The 22,109-nt window shown below is 46.4% G+C and overlaps 1 protein-coding gene and 1 pseudogene across 1 annotated transcript in view; both read right to left on the bottom strand.

The window, feature by feature from the left end:
- LCT (lactase) overlaps nucleotides 1-22,109 on the bottom strand; it is a 59,222-nt gene that overhangs the window by 31,350 nt on the left and 5,763 nt on the right. The window contains exons 2-7 of the mRNA XM_056117556.1: nucleotides 19,633-19,712; nucleotides 13,831-13,914; nucleotides 11,223-11,325; nucleotides 7,691-7,769; nucleotides 5,488-6,208; nucleotides 2,161-2,806 (exon numbers count right to left, since the gene is read on the bottom strand). Coding sequence (XP_055973531.1) covers nucleotides 2,161-2,806; nucleotides 5,488-6,208; nucleotides 7,691-7,769; nucleotides 11,223-11,325; nucleotides 13,831-13,914; nucleotides 19,633-19,712 — 1,713 coding nt within the window. The remainder of the gene's footprint in view (nucleotides 1-2,160; nucleotides 2,807-5,487; nucleotides 6,209-7,690; nucleotides 7,770-11,222; nucleotides 11,326-13,830; nucleotides 13,915-19,632; nucleotides 19,713-22,109) is intronic.
- On the bottom strand, nucleotides 17,288-19,449 carry LOC130026829 (40S ribosomal protein S2-like; annotated as a pseudogene).

The following is a 22,109-nucleotide window of genomic DNA, read 5'->3' as shown; positions in this document are numbered from 1 at the left end:
GAAGCTTTAGTTGGAGGGAAGAGTTTCTTCTGACATCTTTTTTGTTTGGTTTTTGGGGCCACACCTGGTGGTTCTCAGGGCTTATTGTTGGCTCTGCACTCAGGGGTCACGCTTGGCAAGACTCAGGAGACCATATGTGGTACCAGGGATCAAACCTAGGTTAGGCGTGTGCGTGGCAAGCCCCCTACCTGCCGTACTACTGCATGGCAAGCACCCTACCTGCTGTACTACTGCTCCCTTCTTAAGTCTTAATTTTGAACACCTGGTCCCCAGAATTGTGAGAGAATAACAAAACAGTCTGTTGTAATCAAGGTCAATGCAGGGACTAAGGGCCCCAACTTGGAGGTGGCAAAGTGTTAGATTATGGTTTTATTTATTTTTCAAATTTTATTTATTTGGTTTTGGGGCCATAGCCAGTGTGTTCAGGGACTACTCCTGGCTTAGCACTCAGGAATTACTCCTGGCAGTGCTCAGGGGATTAAGTGGGATGCCGGGGATTGAACCAGGGTCAGCAGCGTGCAAGGCCCTATCCACTGTTCTATTGCTCTGGCCATAGGCTCTGGTTTTAGCAGGCTCCTCGGCTTCTCTGCACTGTCTGATAAGAGGTAAGTAAATTGTTCATTTCTCCAATGACTCATTAGCCAGCAACTCCTTTGTCCCAGGCTGAGGCAGACTTCAGAGATGGCCAGAATGGGGCCAGAGTGATAGTACAGTGGATAGGGCATTTGCCTTGCATGTGACTGATCAGGGTTCCATCTCTAGCATCCCATATGGTCCCCTGAGCAGTAGCAGGAGTAATTCCTGAGTGCAGAGCCAGGAGTAACCCCTGAGCATTGCTGGGTGTGACCAAAAAAAGCCAAAAAAGAAAAGAAAAGAAAAAAAAAAGGAGAGGGAGAGCCAGATTGCATCCAAGTGAATGAAGATTTTGTGTGTATATATATATATATGTGTGTGTGTGTGTTGTGTGTGTTGTTGTTGATGATGATGATGATGCTGTTGTTGTTGTTGTTGTTGTTTTTGTGGAGGGGGATACAGGGCAGTGCTCAGGGCCAACTTCCGACTCTGTGCTCAGGAGTCACTCACGGTGGTGTTCAGGGAATCATATGTAATGCCATGAATCAAACCAAGGTCAGCCTCATGCAAGGCAAACACCTAGCCCCCTGTATTATTTCTCTGGCCCATGAAATGAGGATGTTAGACCCAGTTTCAGGAATTGGAGAGCAGTATGGCCAGAACAGTGAGGGAAGATCTGATGATATAGAGCCCTATCTTAAGTGTCCTCCTGCCCACTTGCTAGTATGACCTGCAGTATGGTCACCCCGTATGACAATTTTCTGTCTGTGTCTCACTTTAGACTATGAAACCTCTTTGGGGAAAGTCAATGATTATTTAATACTGTACCTCTACTCTCTTGCACAATGTACAAAGTAGATGCATAATAAGCACTGTAGCACTGTAGCACTGTCATCCCGTTCTTTTGCTTGAGAGGGCACCAGTAAAGTCTCCATTGTGAGACTTGTTATTACTGTTTTTGGCATATTGAATATGCCTCGGGGAGTTTGCCAGGCTCTGCCATGCGGGCGGGATACTCTCGGTAGCTTGCCGGGCTCTCCGAGAGGGATGGAGGAATTAAACCCAGGTTGGTCGTGTGCAAGGCAAACGCCCTACTGCTGTGCTATCGCTCCAGCCCTCATTCTTAGCATTTCAATCCCAATGTATTGTTTGATTTTAACCATGCCAAACAATTTCTACTTCAGCTTTTATGAAGTAGAAAATGGTTTCATTTAATGAGGCTTGGCCTAAAGATTTGAAAGTGAATATGGGTAGGTGAACACCAGTGGCAGCTGATAGGAGAAAATTCTGCACTCTGAGATCAAATACCTGTTAAATAATTGCATTAGAAGATGATGAGTTTGATGAATGGCTGGGACTTAGGTGGGTAGAATCTACAAGGCAGACTGTGTAAGAACTTGGGAGCAAAAACTTGAGGCTTTGTAGGAAGCATCAGGGAGGCAGATATAAAGGATTTAAGCTATTACTACTATGATTACTTTTTGGATTTCATTTCCTTGGGGTGCTATCTTTGCCCATTAAACAAAATTTTGAGGACTTGGGAAAGCACCATCCACCTTGCAAGCAGCAGCTTATCGATATGCTTACCCTTGAGCACTTCATTGATATATTGATTGAAGTAATCTATCCTCAAGGAATCATCAAGGAGATCTTCACTTTCCCCTGTGGGCATGCCGTTCCCAGCCAGGTAGATGGGAACTTTTCCTCTTGTGTATTCCAAGGATACAAAACGCAACAGTCTCCTTATACCCCAGGGTACCACACGAATCCAAGGAGATGAGGTCTGGGGCCAGGCGGGGTCTATATGCTGGGAGAAGCCACCGATGGTATCGTAGCTGGAGACACACATATCTCCTTGGGCCTCGCTGACAAGGCGGGACGTGTAATGGGACAGACCGAGAAAATCAGCGGAGCCTTTCAAAAGCTGCTTCTCTGCTTCGGTGAACTCAGGGAGCTGAGCCACGGGATGGAGACACCGCTGGTTCATCTGTTGGATGTGGGCCCTCAGAGCAGCTGGGTAGTCTCCGTCCACAAAGATGGGGTGTGCAAACCAGCCCAACATGAAGTGCAAGAAGCGCTCGGAGGCTTTCAGGTCCTCAGGTCTGTCTGGGGACAGGGGTTCAGCCCAGTCTGAGTTCAGTACGATACCCACCTGTCCCTGCTGCTGTGGACGATGGTGCGTGTTGTAGTGGTGCCAAGCTCGAGCATGGGCCTTGAGGACCAAGTGAGTCACCTTGTGAGAAAGAAAGAAGATACTAGGCTTGGTAGCCAACCGCTAATTCCAGCAATGCCAACCACATTACCAAATAGGCACCATATCAGTCATGCTAGTGCTGACCGGTCAGTGCATGAATCAACAACGACCACAAAAGCATTAGCCTAGTACACTTAAAGTCAACGAGGCAACAGCCAGGACAGTGCTGACATCGATCATCAGCCAATTTAATGTCAATGTCAGAAACGTCAAAAATGTTGACAACATTGTGAACAAATCAATACTACCACCATCAACCCAATCGGAAAGCTAACAGTACTGATTCATCAATAACAGAACTAACAACTGCGGTATCAATGAATACATATAAGTACTAGAGTTCAACTCATTCTCTTGTGGAAACTACTACTTCATGTGACAAGGACAATTAGTATTGCTATACAGGCACTATTCTATCAAGGGTCGGATAAAACCTAAATGATCTGAACCCAAGCCTCTATTGTCACCCACAATGCCATTGTCCTCAGTCCTTAATAGACAAATTAATCAAAAACTAATAGATCATTTTAGCCTTCCTGCTCTCCTCACCTCTGAATGAAATTTAAGGAAAAAAAAAACCGTATCTAGGAGTCTCACTGGAGACTTAACTCCTGGTCTTCCACAAGTCAATGGCTTTCTCTGGAAGAGTACCACAGGAATATCGTAAGACTAGATTTAAATCTCATGTGCAACTATAGCCCAGTAATCTCAGAGTTCTTTCCCAACTTTAGCTTCCCTAGCTGCAATAAAAGGATTGTTGCAAGTCCATTGAGGAGTCTTAGGTGAGATGATCTATTAAAGCTCCAGAAGTGAAACTTCTCTCCACTCAGGAATTACTCCTGGCGGTGCTCAGGAGGACCATATGGGATGCCCAGGGATTGAACCCGAGTCAGTTGCATGCAAAGCAAAAGCCCTATTCAGTGTATTTTTAAAAAATGGACAAAACTGAGCACACACTGTGACTACATCATGAATGCAAGAAAACAAAAACAAGAAGAAAAAAGTGGTAGAATTATGGAGATAATTTTCTTTGAAAAATTTTCAAAGAAAAATTTCAAAGAGATTTTCTCTGAAAAATTTCCTTAATGGTATTAAGGAAACTTTGGCTAACAAACTAAAGCAAAAAAACTGGAAAAGGGGGAGGAGAAGAAAAAGTGGTAGAATTATGGGGGAATGTTTTTCTTCGAAAAGTTTCCTTAGTGGTATTAAGGAAATTTTGACTAACAAATTAAAGCAAAAAACTGGAGAAAGACGGGGGGGCGGGGGGCCAACTTTCTCACTAAAGTTCTTGGAAAAATCTCAGGAGGCATAGTCCTAGAGATAACAAACTGAAGGCGAAAGGGTTAGAATGAGTTTTACAACAGGGAGACACAGAAAAGTTAAGAGCTGGAGAGAGAGCTCAAGGGGTTAGCACACAGGCTTTGCATGCAGGAGGCCTGGCTCAATCCCTAGCACCACGTGGTCCCTCACGCACCACAGGGCATGGCCCCAGCACAAAACAAGCTAAAAAAAGAATAACTTAAAAGCATCCATTTCCAGAAGGTATCTCTGCATGTGAAGTCAGTCTCTTGCTGAGCAAAAGCAGAATAAAAGCCCTGACTATGCGCTGTAAATAGTACTTGGGATTTCACTGAGTCACCTATTCATATATTCCAACTCAGCCTTGAGTGGACATTATGGATGATGCTGTGATTTTCTTATCTGTATTCACATTATCTCCTCCCAAAGGGTTTTTACATCTCAAGGGCATGGGGCACACATCCTCCTGCACACCCATCATGAGGGCAAGTAGCCCTATTTCAGGACGGAACCCAGAGTACAGACAGGCTAACCTGTCTATCCTGAAGAATGTCACGAGAGAAAGTTGACAGCTCTCAGGGGAATTTTGAAGAAAAGTACAAATGACAGGAAGGATAGCTGTCTGGCTGGCTGACTGTATGTATGGATGAGTGACAGAAGGAACAAATGGATGAGCTGGTGGATAGAGGAGTCCAGATATGAGTAGAAGGATGATCCATAGTAAGTAGCTTAAATTTTTTTCTCCAGGGGATGGAGAAATAGCTCATTGAATTCAGGGTATGCTTTGCTAGTCAGAGGCCAAGTTTTGATCCCGGGCATGAGATGGTCCCTTGAGCACCGCCATGATGTGGATGTGGACCTCACTGGAAAAAAGAAAAGACCCTGTCTCCAATTCTTGTTGAACTAACAACTTAGAAAGCCAACTTTTTCTGCCAGCAAGACAGTACAGAGCTTGGGCCAGAGTGATGGTACAGCAGGTAGGGAGCTTGCCTTGCATGTAGATGACCCAGTTTTGAGCTCCAGCACCACAGGTGGTCTCCCTGAACACCGCCAGGAGTAATTCCTGAGTGCAGAGCCAGAAGTAATTCTGAACACCACCAACTGTGGCCCCCCCCCCAAAAAAAAACAACAAACTAAGATAGTACAGAGGTTAAAGCATCTGCCTCACACCGGGATTGATCCCGAACATGCCATATAGTCCTCTGAGCACTGCCAGGAGTGATCACTGAGCATAAAGCCAGGTGTAACCCTCAGCACTGCTGGGTGTGGTCCCAAAACTAACAAAAAAATAATAACAACAAACAGCACTTCCTTCTGCCTACATGTCCTTTCTCCTCCAATGAGTGGAGGAGGGCAATTACCTTAAAGGAGGCCACTCCTGGGTCCAAGATGCCTGGTGGGTGCTGTCCAGTGCCGTAGCCGGCATAGCTCATCACCCACGGCTCATGGAAGGTCACCCACAGCTTCACTCGGTCCCCAAACGTGGAGAAGCAGAAACCAGCATAGTCCAGAAAGGCGTCCACCACACTCTCGTTCTGCCACCCGCCGTCCTGCTGCAGGGCCTGAGGCAGGTCCCAGTGAAACAGTGTGGCCATGGGCTGCACGTGAGAGGCCAGCAGGCTGTCGATCAGCTTGTTGTAGTAGGCAAGACCTTGGGGACTGGGGCTCCCGCGCCCAGTGGGGAAGATGCGGGACCAGGAGATGGAGAATTTGTACACCTGCGCCCGGAGGCCACGAAGCAGGGCAACATCCGCGTCCACCTTGCGGTAACTGTTGCTGGCCACCTCTGGCGTCGCGTGACCCTCAGCAGCGTTCTGGGAAGCCCAGTGGTCCCAGATGCTTGGCCCCCTGCCGTCCTCGGCCCAGCCTCCTTCCACATTAAAGGCTCCTGTGGAGACGCCCCAGAGGAAGCTCTGAGGAAAAGCATCCCTCAGGAAAGCATCCCTCTGGGCCCTGGACTGGTTTGCAAATGCTTCCCAGACACGAAGGTAGACCGAGTGCGGGATGGAAGTGCCTGCTGCCACCTCCGAGTCACGTCCCAGCGGTGTCTGAAGGCTCAGGCTGTCTGTCGGAGAATGAGACCTGCAGTGATTTGAGTGACAGAAAGGGATGCAGTAAGTAAGGACTGAATTCCAAATGTCTCCAGGCTGACAGGTACGGTGAAGTGACCAATGAGCAAAGATTCCCCAAGTGCTGAGGGGGGAAGACATATATGTAAGGTCAAAGTAGTTGGATGATTGTGTCCCATCCCTCCCCCTTTGTGTGTGTGTGTGTGTGTGTGTGTGTGTTTTGTTTTGGGGTCACACCTGGCAGTACTCAGGGCTTACTTCTTTTTCTGCACACAGGGATCACTCGAGGCAGGGTTTGGGGGTCCAAACAAGGTGTGCGGGAATGAACCCAGGTCAGTTGTGTGCACGGCAAGTGCTCTACCTGCTTTACTATCACTCCAACCCTGTTGTTTCTCTTTCTTATCTGAGTTACTCCTTTTTTTTTAATCTGAGTTTCTTTTCTAAGCACACTGCCTGTGCTGCTGGTTCCTAGGTTAGCTCACCTTTGGGTGCAGTCTTGAGTTCTGGTGCCATACTTTATTCCTGGAATTTGGTGTTTGCAAAACAGTTTAATCATAGTAACAGTTTATGGAGCCTCCATTCTGTCCTGGCCCTGGTGATACGTGTGTGTTGGGGTTGGGGTTGGGGTGAGGGTCGGGGGGGGGGGGTGTGTGTGAGAGAGTGGGTGTCTCCTTTGTCTTTTATCTCTGGCACCACAAACCCAGAAAAAGTCAGAGTGCATGTATATGATCTCATTTAATTTCCACATTAAAATTATGACATGGGGGAGAGGGCTGGAGAGATAATACAGCAGGTAGGGCACTTGCCTTGCATGTGGTCAACCTGGGTTCAATCCCCACCACAACATATGGTCCCCTGAGCACTGCCAGGGATGGCCCCTGAATACAGAGCCAAAAGTAAGCCCTTAACAGCAGTGGACTGCAACCCACCCCCTTAACAAACAAATGAAGAAAGAAACAAAAACATCCAAAACCAAATCAAACCAAAAGAACTGGGAGGAGTGACAGGAGCCCTGCAGAGGGGCCTCCCTTGCATGGAGAGTAGCCTGGACCTTCCGGTGCTAAGCATTTCATATTTTAAGACATATTAGATCAAACTTTCTCTATAACAGTGGGGAGCAGGGAGGACATAGAGCCGTAATTAACCCTCCACCCCTCCTCCCTCCCACCCCAACATGTGGAGCCCAACAGCATTTCAAGTGAGAAGGTAGAGGTTCAAATCCCATGGCTCTACTTGTGATTAGATGTATGCATTTGGTGAGCTTCAGGAAGGCTGGACACAGGTGGGGATTTGGAAGTATCTGGGGCTCAGAGTCTCATACTGTGCTAGCCAGATTCTCCCTATGAGCCTTCATCTCTTATCTAGGATGGCCACAGATATATCCAAGAGGTAGAAGAGGTAGATGACAACAGACCCATGAGGCCACAGGTGAAAGAAGAGAGCATTGTGCGAGTGTCAGTTATAGATAGTTCAGTGGGAAACCCATGATTATCACCTTTCTGAAGAATTGGATGAATAGCTCAAGAGTGCATTCACATCACACCCAACGACGAGCACTGAATCTTCACTGATGCCTGCCAGAGAAGAAAATTAGTTATGATTCTACCAACTCTACCAGAAGCCCAACTGACAACATGCATGACTACAATCCACAGTTTTCTTCACATAGAAAATACTAACTCTAATTAATTCTTCTTAGACTTCATGGGCCAAGGATTTAAGGAAGTCAGAACACCACGTGGCTTAGAACAATGGTTTTCAGATTTCTGCATGTATCAGAGTCACGTGCAGAACTTGTTTAATGCAGGTTAGTGGGCCCACCACCTGGCCCCCTGGCGCCGTGTAGTCCCATCAACGGCTAAGACTCAGAGACTATAAAATCCAGCTCCCGGACGAGAACAGTGCAGTCTTCTGCCCCCGCGCCTGGCTGTTCCTCGGCGGGGCCCCTTGGAGGGGAGCTGGTTGAGCTTTCCTCCCTGCCCCGACCAGGGCTCCGGCAGCCAAAGACCTCCAGGACCAGCCACCACCATGCTGAGACCACTCTCCGCACACATGAAGGTACTGGCAGAGGGACAAATCCACGCGGGTTCCGGGGCCGAGATCTCCAAGCCTACTCGGATTGGAGTCGAGCATCCTTCACCCAGATCCTCCAAATTCCAGTAGGCGGGGGTCACACCCACCACCTGGCCCCCTGGCGCCGTGTAATCCCATCAACGGCCAAGACTCAGAGACTATAAAATCCAGCTCCTGGAACCGCATGGCTGCATTTGCGGCTGCGGGACATCTTATCAGGACATCTTTTTATGACATCTTATTATCTCATTCCTACTTTGGACAAACTTGCAGGCTATCAAATGTAGCCTGCCCACAGGGCAGAGTCTGGCAAACTCCCCTTGGTGTACCCAATATGCCAAATACCAGTAACAATGATGGGTCTCATTCTCCTAAAGAGCCTTGAATATAATCTCAGGGCTAGGATGAAAGAGACGTTACTGGGGCCTGCTCGAGGCAATCGACGAATAACAGGATGATGAAATGAAATGAAATGAAATGAGTGGGCCCACTCAATAAATTCCAATCCCATTGGTCTGGGGATGGATTTGAGAAGCTGCATATGCAATACGTTTCCATGTGATGCTGATGATGCTGGTTTAGGGAACATTGGGGAGAATGTCTCATTCAGAAAAAATGCAAACACCAGAAAGCAGTGGATTTTCTTAAATTTTGCTGAACTATATATAAAAATAAAACTGAAGTGCCTGAAAGATAGTACAGCAGGTAAAGTTCTTGCCTCACATGTTGCTAACCTGTTTTGATCCCCAGTACCTTATACGGTTCCCCCAAAACTGTCAGTAGTGATTCCTGATCAAGAGGCAAGAGTAAGCCCTGAGCACTGCTGGGAATGTTTGCCAAAACAAAATTGACCATTTTTGTCAATTAGAAACTAGGATGGAATTTAAGGACAGAAAGCATTTTACTATCACAAGTAAGATAAGGCCAGAGTTAGTTAGTAGTAATTGTGGACTAGCTTCCTGAAGTCAACAAGGCAGCTCAGCACTGTTACAGGTGGCAGAAAGGGTAATGCCCCCACCTTATCCCAGTGACCTTCCACAGTGACTCACTAATATTAGGGCATCCAGGCATGTCTCCTTGGTCTTTTCCTGCAGATCCTCTAGGGGCTCTCAGCCCCTGCTGCCTTATTAGAACCCACCACCCCCAAGGCCTATCTGGGACTAAAGTGAACCCCTGATCCAAAACTCAACCCGTCAGATTCATGCTCAGGAATTTGAACTGAGGACCTACAGAGGATCAAGTTTGGGTGAAGAGTTTAGAGAAAATGTGAAATTTTGTTCAACGTGTCATGCTTTTTTTCTTATCCCCTGCACCCATGATCATAATATAGAATCCTAATGATTATGTTTCTGAAAATGTTCCTGTGATAGTCCTGCTTTCCCATAGTCATTATTCTCATTAGACATGCCATCTATCATAAATGAGAAGGAGATTCAAAGATTTCTCTCTCTCTCTCTCTCTCTCTCTCTCTCTCTCTCTCTCTCTCTCTCTCTCTCTTAACAAATAAGTGATACTGCAGCACCTGGCTTTATTTTATTTATTTTTAATTTTGGGAGGGTCACACCTGGTGATGCTCAGGAGTTGCTCTTGGTTCTGCACTCAGGAATCACTCCTGGCAGTTCTCAGGGGACCAAATGGGATGCCAGGGATCAAATTCTGGTTGACAAATACCCTGCTCACTGGACTATAGCTCAGACACCAAGACTTCTCTATGGCGAGGAGAATGGGGGGACAGAGGCAAACCATGCAGTGCTCAAAGTTTACTCCTGGTGGGTCTTGGGAATCATATGTAGTGCTGGGGATCAAAATGAGATCAGCCAAATCAGCCAGTCACTACCCTATTTGCTGTCCTATCTCTCCAGCCCAATACTAGATCTCTTACTAGCCAACAATAAATTGTGGTGTGGGTATTCTGGTATTTGATATGGTGCAGTCACATAAAATACCCAATCATGAACCACTTTGTAACTGTATCTCATGGAGATTAAATTAAAAATATATATGTATATATTTTATATATATATTATACACATAGGTAAGGTAAGGTAAAGGCCCTCCCGTTGATCGTCGATTTGCTCGAGCGGGCCCAGTAACGTCTCCATTGGAGACTTTGTTGTTACTGTGTCTGGCATATCGAATACTCTCGGTAGCTTGCCAGGCTCTCCGAGAGGGGCGGAGGAATCGAACTCGGGTCGGCCATGTTGGCCGCTTGTAATATATATAAATCCCTAGCATTGCTCTGTAGCACTGTCCTCCTGTTGTTCATTGATTTGTTTGAGTAGGTACCAGTAACGTCTCCATTGTGAGACATGTTGTTACTGTTTTTGGCATATTGAATACGCCACAGGTAGCTTGCCAGGCTCTGCCAAGCAGGCAGGATACTCTCGGTAGCTTGCCTGGCTCTCCGAGAGGGATAGAGGAATTGAACCGCGTGCAAGGCAAATGCCCTACCCACTGTGTTATCACTCCAACCCTAAAACATATACAATCTTGTAAGCCAACATTACCTCAATGAAAATTGGTGTTGTTGTTTTTGGTCACACCCTGATTCTGCACTCAGGGTTTACTCCTGGAGGTGCTCAAGGGACCATATGGAATGTTGAGGATAGAACCTGGATTGGCTGAATGCAAGGCAAGTGCCCAACTTGCTATACTATCACTCCAGCCCCAAACTAAAACTTTATTTTTAAATTTTATTAATTTTTTATTGAATCACCATGAGATAGAGCATTATAAAACTGTTTATGATTGAATTTCAGTAGTACAATGCTTCAACACCCATTCCACCACCAGTGTAATTTCCCAGCACAAGTGTCCCCAGTTTCCTTCCTACCACTTCAAGCCATCCCTAAAAAATTTTTTTTGTTAAGAAAAAAAAGACTGCTCCTCTCCCAAACTTAGTTACCTAGTGCACCAAACATCACTCCGGACCTCTGCAGTGAAGGTCCACTTACCTTTGAGAAGACTGAAGAGCCAGTTGGCTGGGCTCTTCCCGGCAGAGGGGCAGTCCTGGAGTTTTAGACTGAAGATGAAAACTTGCATTTTTGGCACAATAATCTGAAAAAAAGATCAAGCCAGGCTACTAAGTGAACAAAAGCTGCCTGGAATAAATCTGGTAACAGGGATAGATGTTTGAAGATGAGAAACTATGAACAATCAATCTGACTTTGGAGATGAACTCTAGCTACCTAAGTTAATGAAGGGTACCAAGAAACTAACAGTGCTGAGGACAGAATGTAGGGCCCCCTCAATGTGCTCCAGCCCTCTGAACTAGCTCTCTGGTCCCATAAAATTCCTTCTTAGGCCCAGAATGAACACTGGAAATTTATCAGCTCCCTGTGAGAGAGAGTAAATGATGACTGTAAAGCATTGCCCAACTAGCAAACCCTCACTGGACAGGGAGAAGGCTCAAAGGGCTGGAGCATTTGCTGTGTGAGGTGGATCTGGTTCCATCCTTGACACACCAAGGTCCCTTTAAGGCTGATGAGAGCACTGCTGCAAACTCAGAGCCAGGAGTGCTCCCTGAGCACCAGTGGATGGGACTCCAAAACTAATCTCTGAAACCAGGTGAACCTTCATTACCCCTCACAGGGAAGACTCATGACTTCCCAAGTTTGCAAACAATTTTTTTAATGTCTAGCTTGTTGGTGGGTTGGAGCGATAGCACAGCAGGTAGGGCGTCTGCCTTGCACGAGGCTGACCAGGGTTTGATTCCTCCGCCCCTCTCGGAGAGCCCGGCAAGCTACCCGTGATGTATTCAATATACCAAAAACAGTAACAACTAGTCTCACAATTTGTTGTGAGACGTTACTGGTGCCCACTTGAGCAAATTGATGAACAATGGGAGGACAGTGACAGTGACAATGACAGCTTGTTGGTAAGGTAGGAAGTTGCAAAATATTTGGGGCCAGTGGCAGAATATACAATGATGAACAATTAACTCAAAATCAACTGCATAATGAATCTGAGGTGTTTTGGGCAGCACTTGCCAATGCTTTTCTTGGGCCAAAAGGGTCATGAAACTCCAAAATACATAGGGTAATTTTTTAATGTTTTATTAATAACAGGGAAAACATAATGATTAACACAATGATACTCAAGTGCAGAATAAAATTTAGGGCATCCAGGAACAGCCCTTTGGTTTTTTTCTGCAGATCCTCTATTGGTCCCTCAGCCCCTGCTGCTTTAATAGAATTCATTAAGGATTCTATATCATTCTACATCATAATATATTTTAGATGCTAGTTGAAAACGTACTTATGCAAATATAATAGGCAGTAGATTATACTGAATTAAATAATTTTAATTTCTTTACACAAGTTAAAAATCACATGACAAGCAATTGTCACAAATTGATATCTATCATTTCTTTTCTTTTTTTTTTTCTTTTTGGGTCACACCTGGCAATGCTCAGGGGTTACTCCTGGCTTTGCACTCAGGAATCACTCCTGACAGTGCTCAGGAGATCATATGGGATGTTGGGAATCGAACCTGGGTTGGCTGCGTGCAAGGCAAATGTCCTACCCGCTGTGCTATCACTCCTGCCCCTTCTTTTCCTTTTTTAAATGTTATTTGTTTGTTTGGAGGCTACCCTGGAGATGCTCGGGAATGACTTCTGCCTCTGCATTCAGGACTCACTCCTGGCAGTGCTCAGGGGACAATATGGAAAGCCAAGGGTCAAACAGCGTCTGGCTGCATGCAAGGCAAGTGACCTACCCTATTGCTCTGCCCCCATATTTTATGATAATTCTCTTTGTCATTCCTTTAAGTTTTGTTGGCACAAGCAATATAAAGTATATTTGTTATATGTCTGCTCATGGGGCAGGCTTGGTGGGGTGGGAGGGAAACTCAGAACATTAGTGGAGGGAAGATCATACCAGTGGTGGGATTGGTATTCAAACCATGTATGCTGAAACAACTATATTATAAACAACTTTGTAAATTGCAGGGTTTTTTATGGGGTCATCCCCAGAGATGCTCAGCACTTACTCCTGGATCTGTGCTCAGGAATTACTCCTGGCAAAGTTTTGGGTACCAGGGTTCAAAACCAGAAGTTGACAGTGTGCAAGACAAATGCCTTATATACTGTACTATTGCTATGCTCCCACATCACAGTCTTTTAATAAAAATAAAATTGTTTTTTTTAATGAAAAATATTTTAAAAGGGGCCAGAGCGATAGTATAGCAGGTAGGTTGCTTACCTTGCATGTGGCTGACCCGGGTTTGATCCCCAGCACCCATTATGGTACCCTGAGGACGGCTAGGAGTAATTTCTAAGAACAGAGCTAAGAATAACCCTTAAGCATCATTGGGTTTGGCTCCCACATTTTTTTAAGAAAGTAAAAAGCCAAACCCCAGCCAAACAAAACATGTCATGAGTGGAAGAAGGTCTACTTTACCGCATCCCTCTGCTTTCTCCCCAATTCCCCGCCCCCATGCAACTGGGCAGCTCTGCAGCTGAGGGGGACACTCGGTTTATGAACTGACCAAAGCATTCAACATCTAAGATGCTCTCAGGAACCTTCCCCAGTCTCTGTCAATATGGTCAGTAGCTCCCATTACCTGCAGTTTACTCAGCTGCTGAGAGAAGCTTGCCTCGCTTTGGCATTCGGAAGACAAGTCAAGAGACCAGAAATCGACCGTCTCCTAGAAAGAAGTTATTAGGGTCATTAAGGCACAATTTTAGAACAAACATGCTCAGAGTTCATTCACTTTTCATTCCTTTGCCTCATATTAAATGGTGATTCCAACGTGGGAGTTTCCAAGGGAAAAGCAGTCAGAAGAGAAAAACAGGGACCGAGTGAAAATGGGAATGTGGGGAGGCCTTTCTGCTACTAAAAATATACCCCTGAGGGGCTGGAGCGATAGCACAGTGGGTAGGGCATTTGCCTTGCACATGGCCGACCCAAGTTCGATTCTCAGCATCCCATGGTCCCCTTGAGCACCACCAGGAGTAATTCCTCAGTTCATGAGCCAAGAGTTACTCCTGTGCATCGCTGGGTGTGACCCAAAAAGAAGAAAAAAATATATATCCCTGAGCTCAGCTGGTGCCTGGCATATAGTAAATGCCCTATAAATGCATATGATGAGATAAATGAGTGAGCAAAGTGCCATATGCTGTGAAAAGAGACAGAGGCCATAGCTGTCCTGGACAACATCCCTCAGGTTCTCATTCGTCCTCTGGCCTCGGTGGTCCCTGTGGGCCCTGCTGGGGTCACGTAGTTTTGCTTTCATTGTAGAAAATACCCTGGCTACTTTCAGGTCACAGACTAAAGTCCACCCCAGTTGACCGCTTCGGGTCCATTCTTTGATCTGCAGACTCAGTTTTGCTGGTCCTGATCTCAGATCCACTCTCCACCCCGTCTCCTGCCAATCCATGCGCTAACAATCAGATTCACAGTCTAAACGCAAAGACGTTGTCAGGACTCCACTCTGTTGGCTCTGAAACCTGGCCTGGGGCTTCATTTCTATCTTGTCATGCGTGACTCACCACTCATTCCTGAAGAACAGATAGTGGTATCTGGATAGTGGGCACAAAGGACCTTCAAAGCTGACTCATCACTGATTCTCAGCTCTCCCCGGCTGGTAGTACCAGCACTTACTGAGCATTTCTCACACTCCACTAGAGCAAGTACCATTTCAACCCCTTCTTCCCCCTACACCCCACCTCTCAGCTCTTGCTTTGGTTGGTGAATTTCATGTGATATGTAAGCTTAGAGATTCTCTTCTGAAAATACTGTGCTGGGAACAGTGGGTGGAGATACATACTTAGAAATGAAAAAGGGGGGGCTGGAGAGCGATAGCACAGTGGTAGGGCGTTTGCCTTGCACGCGGCCGACCCAGGTTCGATTCCCAGCATCCCATATGGTCCCCTGAGCACTGCCAGGACTGATTCCTGAGTGCAGACCCAGGAGTAAATCCTGTGCATCACCAGGTGTGACCCAAAAGGAAAAAAAGAAAAAAAAATGAAAAAGGCCTGAATAATAAGAAGATGAATAAGAAGCTTACAGTTTAATGGAGAGACTTAGTAAATGCATGAATAAAGTGCTATCAGAGGGCTGGAGAGATAATCCAATGGGCTGCATGTGTGTGCTTTGCATGCAGGATGCCTAAGCTTGATCCCCAACACCACATGGTACCCTGAGAACCAACTGGGAGTGTCTCTTGGACACTGAGCAGGGAGTAGCCCCTGAACACCTCCAATTTTTTGGGGGGGGGAAGAGAGAGAGAGAGAGAGAGAGAGAGAGAGAGAGAGAGAGAGAGAGAGAGAAGAGAGCCATATCCATGGTTCTCAATCCCAGTGGGAGTTCCCACAAATTTCTCCGCCCCCCCCCCAAACCCCCGCACCACCTCCCTGCCTACATGGGAAGCTCAGAATGTTTACACAATTCTCCACTCACTCTTCGACCTGTGTTCTTTACTTAACCTCCTGGTGACTCTGCTACACACCAAAGCTTGGGAAGCATTGTCTAAGCAAAGAGCTAAGAATTCTGAATAATGAGACCACACTGAGCTGAAGCAAGTGTCCACTGAGATCACACAGATGTCAAAAACGGTAGAAAAGCCAGAGATAGTACTGCGGGTAGGGGGCTTGCCTTGTATGGCTGACCCAGCTTCCACCCCCAGCACACCACATGGTCCCTCAAGTCCACCAGGAGTGACTTCTGAGTGCAGAACCAGGAATGAGTCTTGAACACAGCCAGGTGTGTGGCCCCCAAACAAAAAACAACCAAAAATGGTAGCATGGTGTTGGAGGGGCATGCTGAGGGCAGGGAGAAGGCTAGGAAAATCACTGCAGGAGAGCCAAAAAGCCACATAGGGTGCGTGCTGTTTCGGGGAGAACAGAAATGAGGCCAGAGAACAAGGCCCAGGCCGGCCTCCCTTGGAGGCCCCAAGGAATGTGTCCAGTTCAGAGGAGTGTAACTTCCAAGTGGGGAATCAATAAAGGCTATTTGGAAAACTGATGCCGACATTGCTGGCAGGCCCAGGGGCCAGCGAAGAGACAGTTCAAAGGCTCTTGCTTGACAAGAACTTTTCTGGGCAGCACTTTGTTCTCCTGAGTTGATCTCTGATCATAGTTAGTTGATCTCTGATCATAGTTATTGCCCCTTGTAAACTAATTTTGATGGCATTCTGTCTTGGGCTGCTCGTTCAGAATCTTATCACATCTAGATTTCACATTCCTAACCGTCAGTCTGAAGACTGGACCCTGAGCGGATTCTTCCTCAGCATACAGAACCCAGCTCTGTTCCAGCTGTGCTGTTCACATCCAGTGCTACAAGGACAAGTCTGTGCAATTCTAAGAGGCTTTATAAATGTTTTCTAATGAATACTTATTATGGTTTTAGGGTCACACTCGATGATTCTCAGACTCAGGAGATGATTCTCCTGGCAGTGCTCAGGGCACCATATGCAATGACCAGGGGTCAGCTGTGTGCGAGACCAGCACTTTGCCCCCAGTACTATCTCTCTGGCCTCTTATTTTTAACTTTTATATTTTTATTTATTCATTTACCTTTGGGCTGGAGAGCGATAGCACAGTGGGTAAGGCGTTTGCCTTGCACGTGGTCGATATGGCCAACCCAGGTTCGATTTCTCTGCCCCTCTCGGAGAGCCCGACAAGTTACCAAGAGTATCTCGCCTGCACAGCACAGTCTGGAAAACTCCCCATGATGTATTCAGTACGCCAAAAACAGTAACAACAGGTCTCACAATTTGTTGTGAGACATCACTGGTGCCAGCTCGAGCAAATCGATGAACAACAGGAGGACAGTGCTACAGTGCACTTACCTTTGGTTTGGGAGCCATACCCAGTGGTACTCAGTCATTACTCCTGGTTCTGTGCCCAGGGATCACTCCTTGTAGTGAATGGGGGGGAGCATATGGGGTGCCAGAGATCGAACCCTAGTTGGCCAAGGAAGTGCAAGGCAAACATCCTACCCCTTGTACTATCTCTCCTGTCCCATTACTTTTTTTTTTTAAAACTGACTTAAGTCACTTGATTTGTTGTGTATAACACTTATGTGGTGACCATAGCTGGAGCCTGGGTTCTCTGCACAGAGACTCTGGTGTGGCTCTTCAATGAATTCTTGATATGAGGTAGTCAGTGATCAGTGAATTAGTGACCATGGTCTCCTTCCAGAGGTTGTGAGTGAGACATGGTAGGTAGAAACATGTAGGTCTTGGAGATGGCGTCAAACATCACCATGGCAAAATTGCCCAGAGTGGTGGTGCAGCTCCTGGTCAAGGGGTAGCAGTTGTCAATCCTAGCCATCAGCAGTAGCTTCTCACAGGTACTGAGACTATGCCAGTGTCCCTGGAGGCAGGGATGAGGCACACCAGCACTGAGTCGCAGAGGCTGTCACCTTGCAAGGGACGGTGTGAGGTTTGCTGATCTTGTTCCCACAGTAGCTTTGAGGCGGGACTGATGGAAAGCTTTGCCAGGATGATGGCCCCCTCAGATAGCAGAGGTGACCTCCTTGGAGCTCTACACCCTGAGGCCAATGCATCTGTTGTGATCCTTAATGGAAGTTAAGGCCTTGAACCTGGCCCACTGGCCAACCCAGCTCTGCTTCTGCACCAGCATGATACTTGTCTTTGAGAGATAGCCCCAGGAAAAAGCCAATGATCTCTAATTCCTTGATTGGCAAGAAGAGGTAGATCTCCAGAGACTTCATCTTCATGTCCTTGACCAAATGGCCCAGCTTGGTAATGGGAATCCATGCCTTGTTCTCAACCTTTCCTCCATGATCTCAATTTTCCATGTAGGTGATTGTGGCCAAATCCACAGCCACAGCCTGGAAGGCCATGGAAACCCAAGTCTTTCCATTCTGGCTCCCCTGGGTCTCTGAGCCATTCTATAGCACTGATATCACCAGCCATTTATTGTATTTTTGGAGAAGGGCTGTGTGTGTGTGTGTGTGTGTGTGTGTGTGTGTGTGTGTATGTGTGTGAAGTAAGAGGGATTTTTTGTTTGTTTTATTTGCTTTCTTTGTTTATTTTTTTGTTTTGGAACCACACCTGGCAGTGCTCAGAGTTTACTCTTAGCTCTGTGCTCAGGGATCACTCTTGAAGAGGCACCATATGGGGTGTGAAGAATTAAACTCAGGTCAGCTGTGTGCAGTCAAGTGCCCTACCTGATGTACTATCACTTTGGCCCCTAAACAAGATAGTTTTTACAGAACAAAGTTTACTTAGAAAGACATGAGAGAGAGAGAGAGAGAGAGAGAGAGAGAGAGAGAGGACTTTGTGTTCAAGAATGGAAAAAAAGCAAGCAAGCAAAGATATGTGTTCAGTGGAGAGCAAAGGACTAAGAGAGAAAGCTCAACCCAATAACTTTTAAAATAAAATTGCAGTTAAAATTTTGTGAGCTTGGGACTGGAGAGTACAGCTTGTGGCCAACCCAGGTTTGATCCCAGGCATCCCATAGGGCTCCTCAAGCCTTGCCAGGAATAATTCCTAAGTACAAAGCCAGGAGTAACCCCTGAGCATCAACCAGATATGACCCCCAAACCAAAACCAAACAAATAAAAAAATTTGAGCTAAAGAGCTAGAACGGGAAGTAAGGCGTTTTCTTGTATATGTATGGCTGACCCTGGTTTTATTTTCCGTACCACCAATGGCCTCCCCCAAGCACCACCCAGGTGCCACTCTTGAGCAGAGAAAGGAATAACCCCGGTGTACCTCAATAATGACCTACCCACCACCTCTAAGTCGTATGTAGGGGCTATTGAGGTAGCTCATAGGGGTGGATCGCATGCTTTGTACACAGAGGCCCATGTCTGATTCCCGTCACCACATATCCTACCCCCAACCCTAGCACTTAGTCAAGAGCAGCCCCTGAACACTGCTGAATGTAGCCCCCCACACAAAAGGAAACATGTATTTAGAGACGGTAGAGACTAGGATAGGTACTCCAGGAATTAAATCTTTAGGGACTAGAGAGAAACTACGGGGGTTAATACACTGGCTTGATCCCCAGCACCCCACATCATCCTTGAGTGCCACAGGAATGTTCCCAGAGTGCAGAGCCAGGAGTAAGCCCTGAGTTCTACCAGACGTGGTTCCAAACAAAACAAACAAGAACCACAAAAAGTTCTATAGCCCAAGTTCTGTTTTGCTGTGAACTAGCCTTTCCTCCAATAAGCTACCTTGGTCCATATTCGGATGGCACACAGTCATCTGGCCATGTAGGCAAAGCTGACAGTTGGCCAAACAAGAGCTGGGGCTGCCACAAATGAGATTCTGTTTTTAAATGCCACTCGGGAGAGGCATTTGCTAATACAGACAACGATTCTTTGTTTTTACATATTTAAATCTCAACTTCCCTTATGTTTCAGCTACTATTTCTTCTACTCTCATCACCTGGACCACTGCAGATGTGGAAGGTTCTAGCAGGAGCTCCCAGATGGCCTCAGCTCGCAGGACCATGGACAATTTTCCACCTGAAACCAACCAGAGACATCAGTGAGTGAGATGCAGAGCAGAGATCACAGAGACCACTTAAGGATTCATTTCCTACCAATCTTTGAATAGAAATAATCTATTTCTATTCACAGTTTGAGGTTGTAAAAAGTGTTTCTGAAGAAATCGCTCATAATTTTAGTTGAAAGAGTTTAGCAAACAAGCTGACTTTGACAAAAGAAAAAAAATCCTTGGGGCTGGAGTGGTAGTGTAGCAGGTAGGGCATTTGCCTTGCATGCAGCCGAACTGGGTTCAATCCCCGGCATCCCGTATAGTCCCCTGAGCACCACCAGGAATAATTCCTGAGTGCAGAGTAACCCCTGAGCATAGCTGGGTGTGACCCAAAAAAGCACCTCCACTCGAAAAAAATCCCCATTTAGGGAGTTTTTTTGTATAAATCAGGATTCAAAATCCAATACATATTAGTACAGTGGGTAGGGTGTTTATTGCCTTGTGCACTGATGACCCAGTTTCAATTCCCGGCACCCTATATGGTACCCCAAGCCCTGCCAGGAGGACTGGTGCATGACTCAAAGGGCTGAAGTGTGTTTGTGAGTGGGAACTCTGGGCTCAGTCCCCACAATGCTTGGATCCTTGAGCACTGCTGAGAGCAACCTCTGAGCACTGAGCTGGGAGTAGCCCCTGAGTCCTGCCAAATGTAGCTCAAACTCCTTATCTGCTGCTGCCCTTATCCTGGTTCATGCATGAAGGCTGTTTGTGCATCCACTGGGCTCTGAGGGGGCAAGAAATGAGTGTAAATAAGTGCCTCGCTTTTGTTCTAATGTGTTGATTGTGTACAATGGTCCTCAGACTTGTGGACACAAGAATCACCTATGCAGCTGTCAGCTCTCAGGGCAGGTGGAAAAGAGTCCTACTGAACTAGCTGCCTGGTACTTGGGATGTAGAAACCCTCAGATCCCAAAGGAAGATACACTGCTCTGGTTTGAGCTTCCTTTACTGCTATATTGCCTCCAGCTTTGATTGATGTGTGCAAGTCTATCTGGTGCAAAATTGCATGTTCCTGAAGAGCCAAAATCAGTGTGTGTGTGTGTGTGTGTGTGTGTGTGTGTGTGTGTGTGTGTATTGCCCAGGACCATTTACCATTTGAGACATATGTTCTACCACTAACCCACGTCCTCAGCCCTTATTCCCCAAATGCAAATTTGTTTTTCTCATCCTTCCAAATAGCTAACTCAGGATTGTCCAATATTTGGACAGTAGGTTCCCATATTTGTGATTGGGAAACATTAAAATCAAACCAGCAAGATATTCCAGGGAGAAGGCATTTGGATGCTGCCGACCCAGGTTTAATCCCCAGCATCACTCTGAGTTTCACCAGGAGTGATCCCTGAGCACAAAGCCAGAGTAAGCGCTGAATACTGCCAAGTATGCTCCAAAAATAAAAACAAACAAACAGAAAGCCAAACTTGAATGAAAGATAAACTAAGAGAATACGATGAGATAATAAGCAATGAAGAACCATTGCAAGGAATGCAATTCAAAATCTTTGACAAGTCAGACAACTTTTCAAACACGTTCAGCAATTTCCTAAAATCAGGAGCCTGGGGAAAGCAGACAGAACAGAAGGAGACTTTGGAGAAATGGTGTCATCAAGTAAGAAATAAGGCAAGACTAAGGAGACCTGGGGGTGGTGTTCAAATGAAGAGACAACATTTATTCTGAGGTTGGAACCGAGAGTGAGAGACAGTGATGGTGACAGTGGGGAGATGCCAGGCAGAGACGGGAAGGAGAGATCCGAGGCATTTTTGTCGCCTTGGAAGAAGGGGTACATATATTCTTTCACCTCAGCCTAAAATTTCAAAACCAGAGGGGGAGCAGTTTCTTTGGCTCATCCCCAAATCCATCTTCTAGGTTTTCCAGCCCTGGGGGACTTTCCCCTCCACTCCCTTTAATGCTGCAGCGTTCCAGGTGGCTCACTTCATCCAGGAGGCTAGGATTGGAGGTCACTCTGCTAGGGCAGTGCCGCCGGGTGGTCAGAACTCCTCATGTGGGCACAGCTGGAAATTGAACTCTGGCAGGTTTGCACGCCCACAGAACCACATCCCGGGGCCCCCACATGGGGAAAGCTTCAAACGCTGATCTTAGGTTAGACCCTGAGTGATTATGCTTCAGAAATTCCAGGTGTGTCTCCGCAATCTCCTCTGTAACAAATTGCCATGGTGATGTTAGTAATCAGCCTCTACCTTTCAACACTCTTCTTTGAACTCTATCTGTACATCAGGTGAAGTTTTTCTTAGAAGTGAAACAAATTCTGCTAGAATTTATGGGCACTGTATGTGATCGTGTCTGGAGGAGTGGATGCTTACTTTTTTTTTTTTAATGTAGGAGTACTGCTATTTATTCAGCCACTGATTAGG

The sequence above is a fragment of the Sorex fumeus genome, unplaced genomic scaffold, assembly GCF_029834395.1.
Source record: "Sorex fumeus unplaced genomic scaffold, SorFum_2.1 ptg000035l, whole genome shotgun sequence".
NCBI classification, from domain to species: Eukaryota; Metazoa; Chordata; class Mammalia; order Eulipotyphla; family Soricidae; genus Sorex; species Sorex fumeus.
Note: the sequence above shows the minus strand (reverse complement) of the source record. Positions and strands in the feature narration are given on the sequence as shown.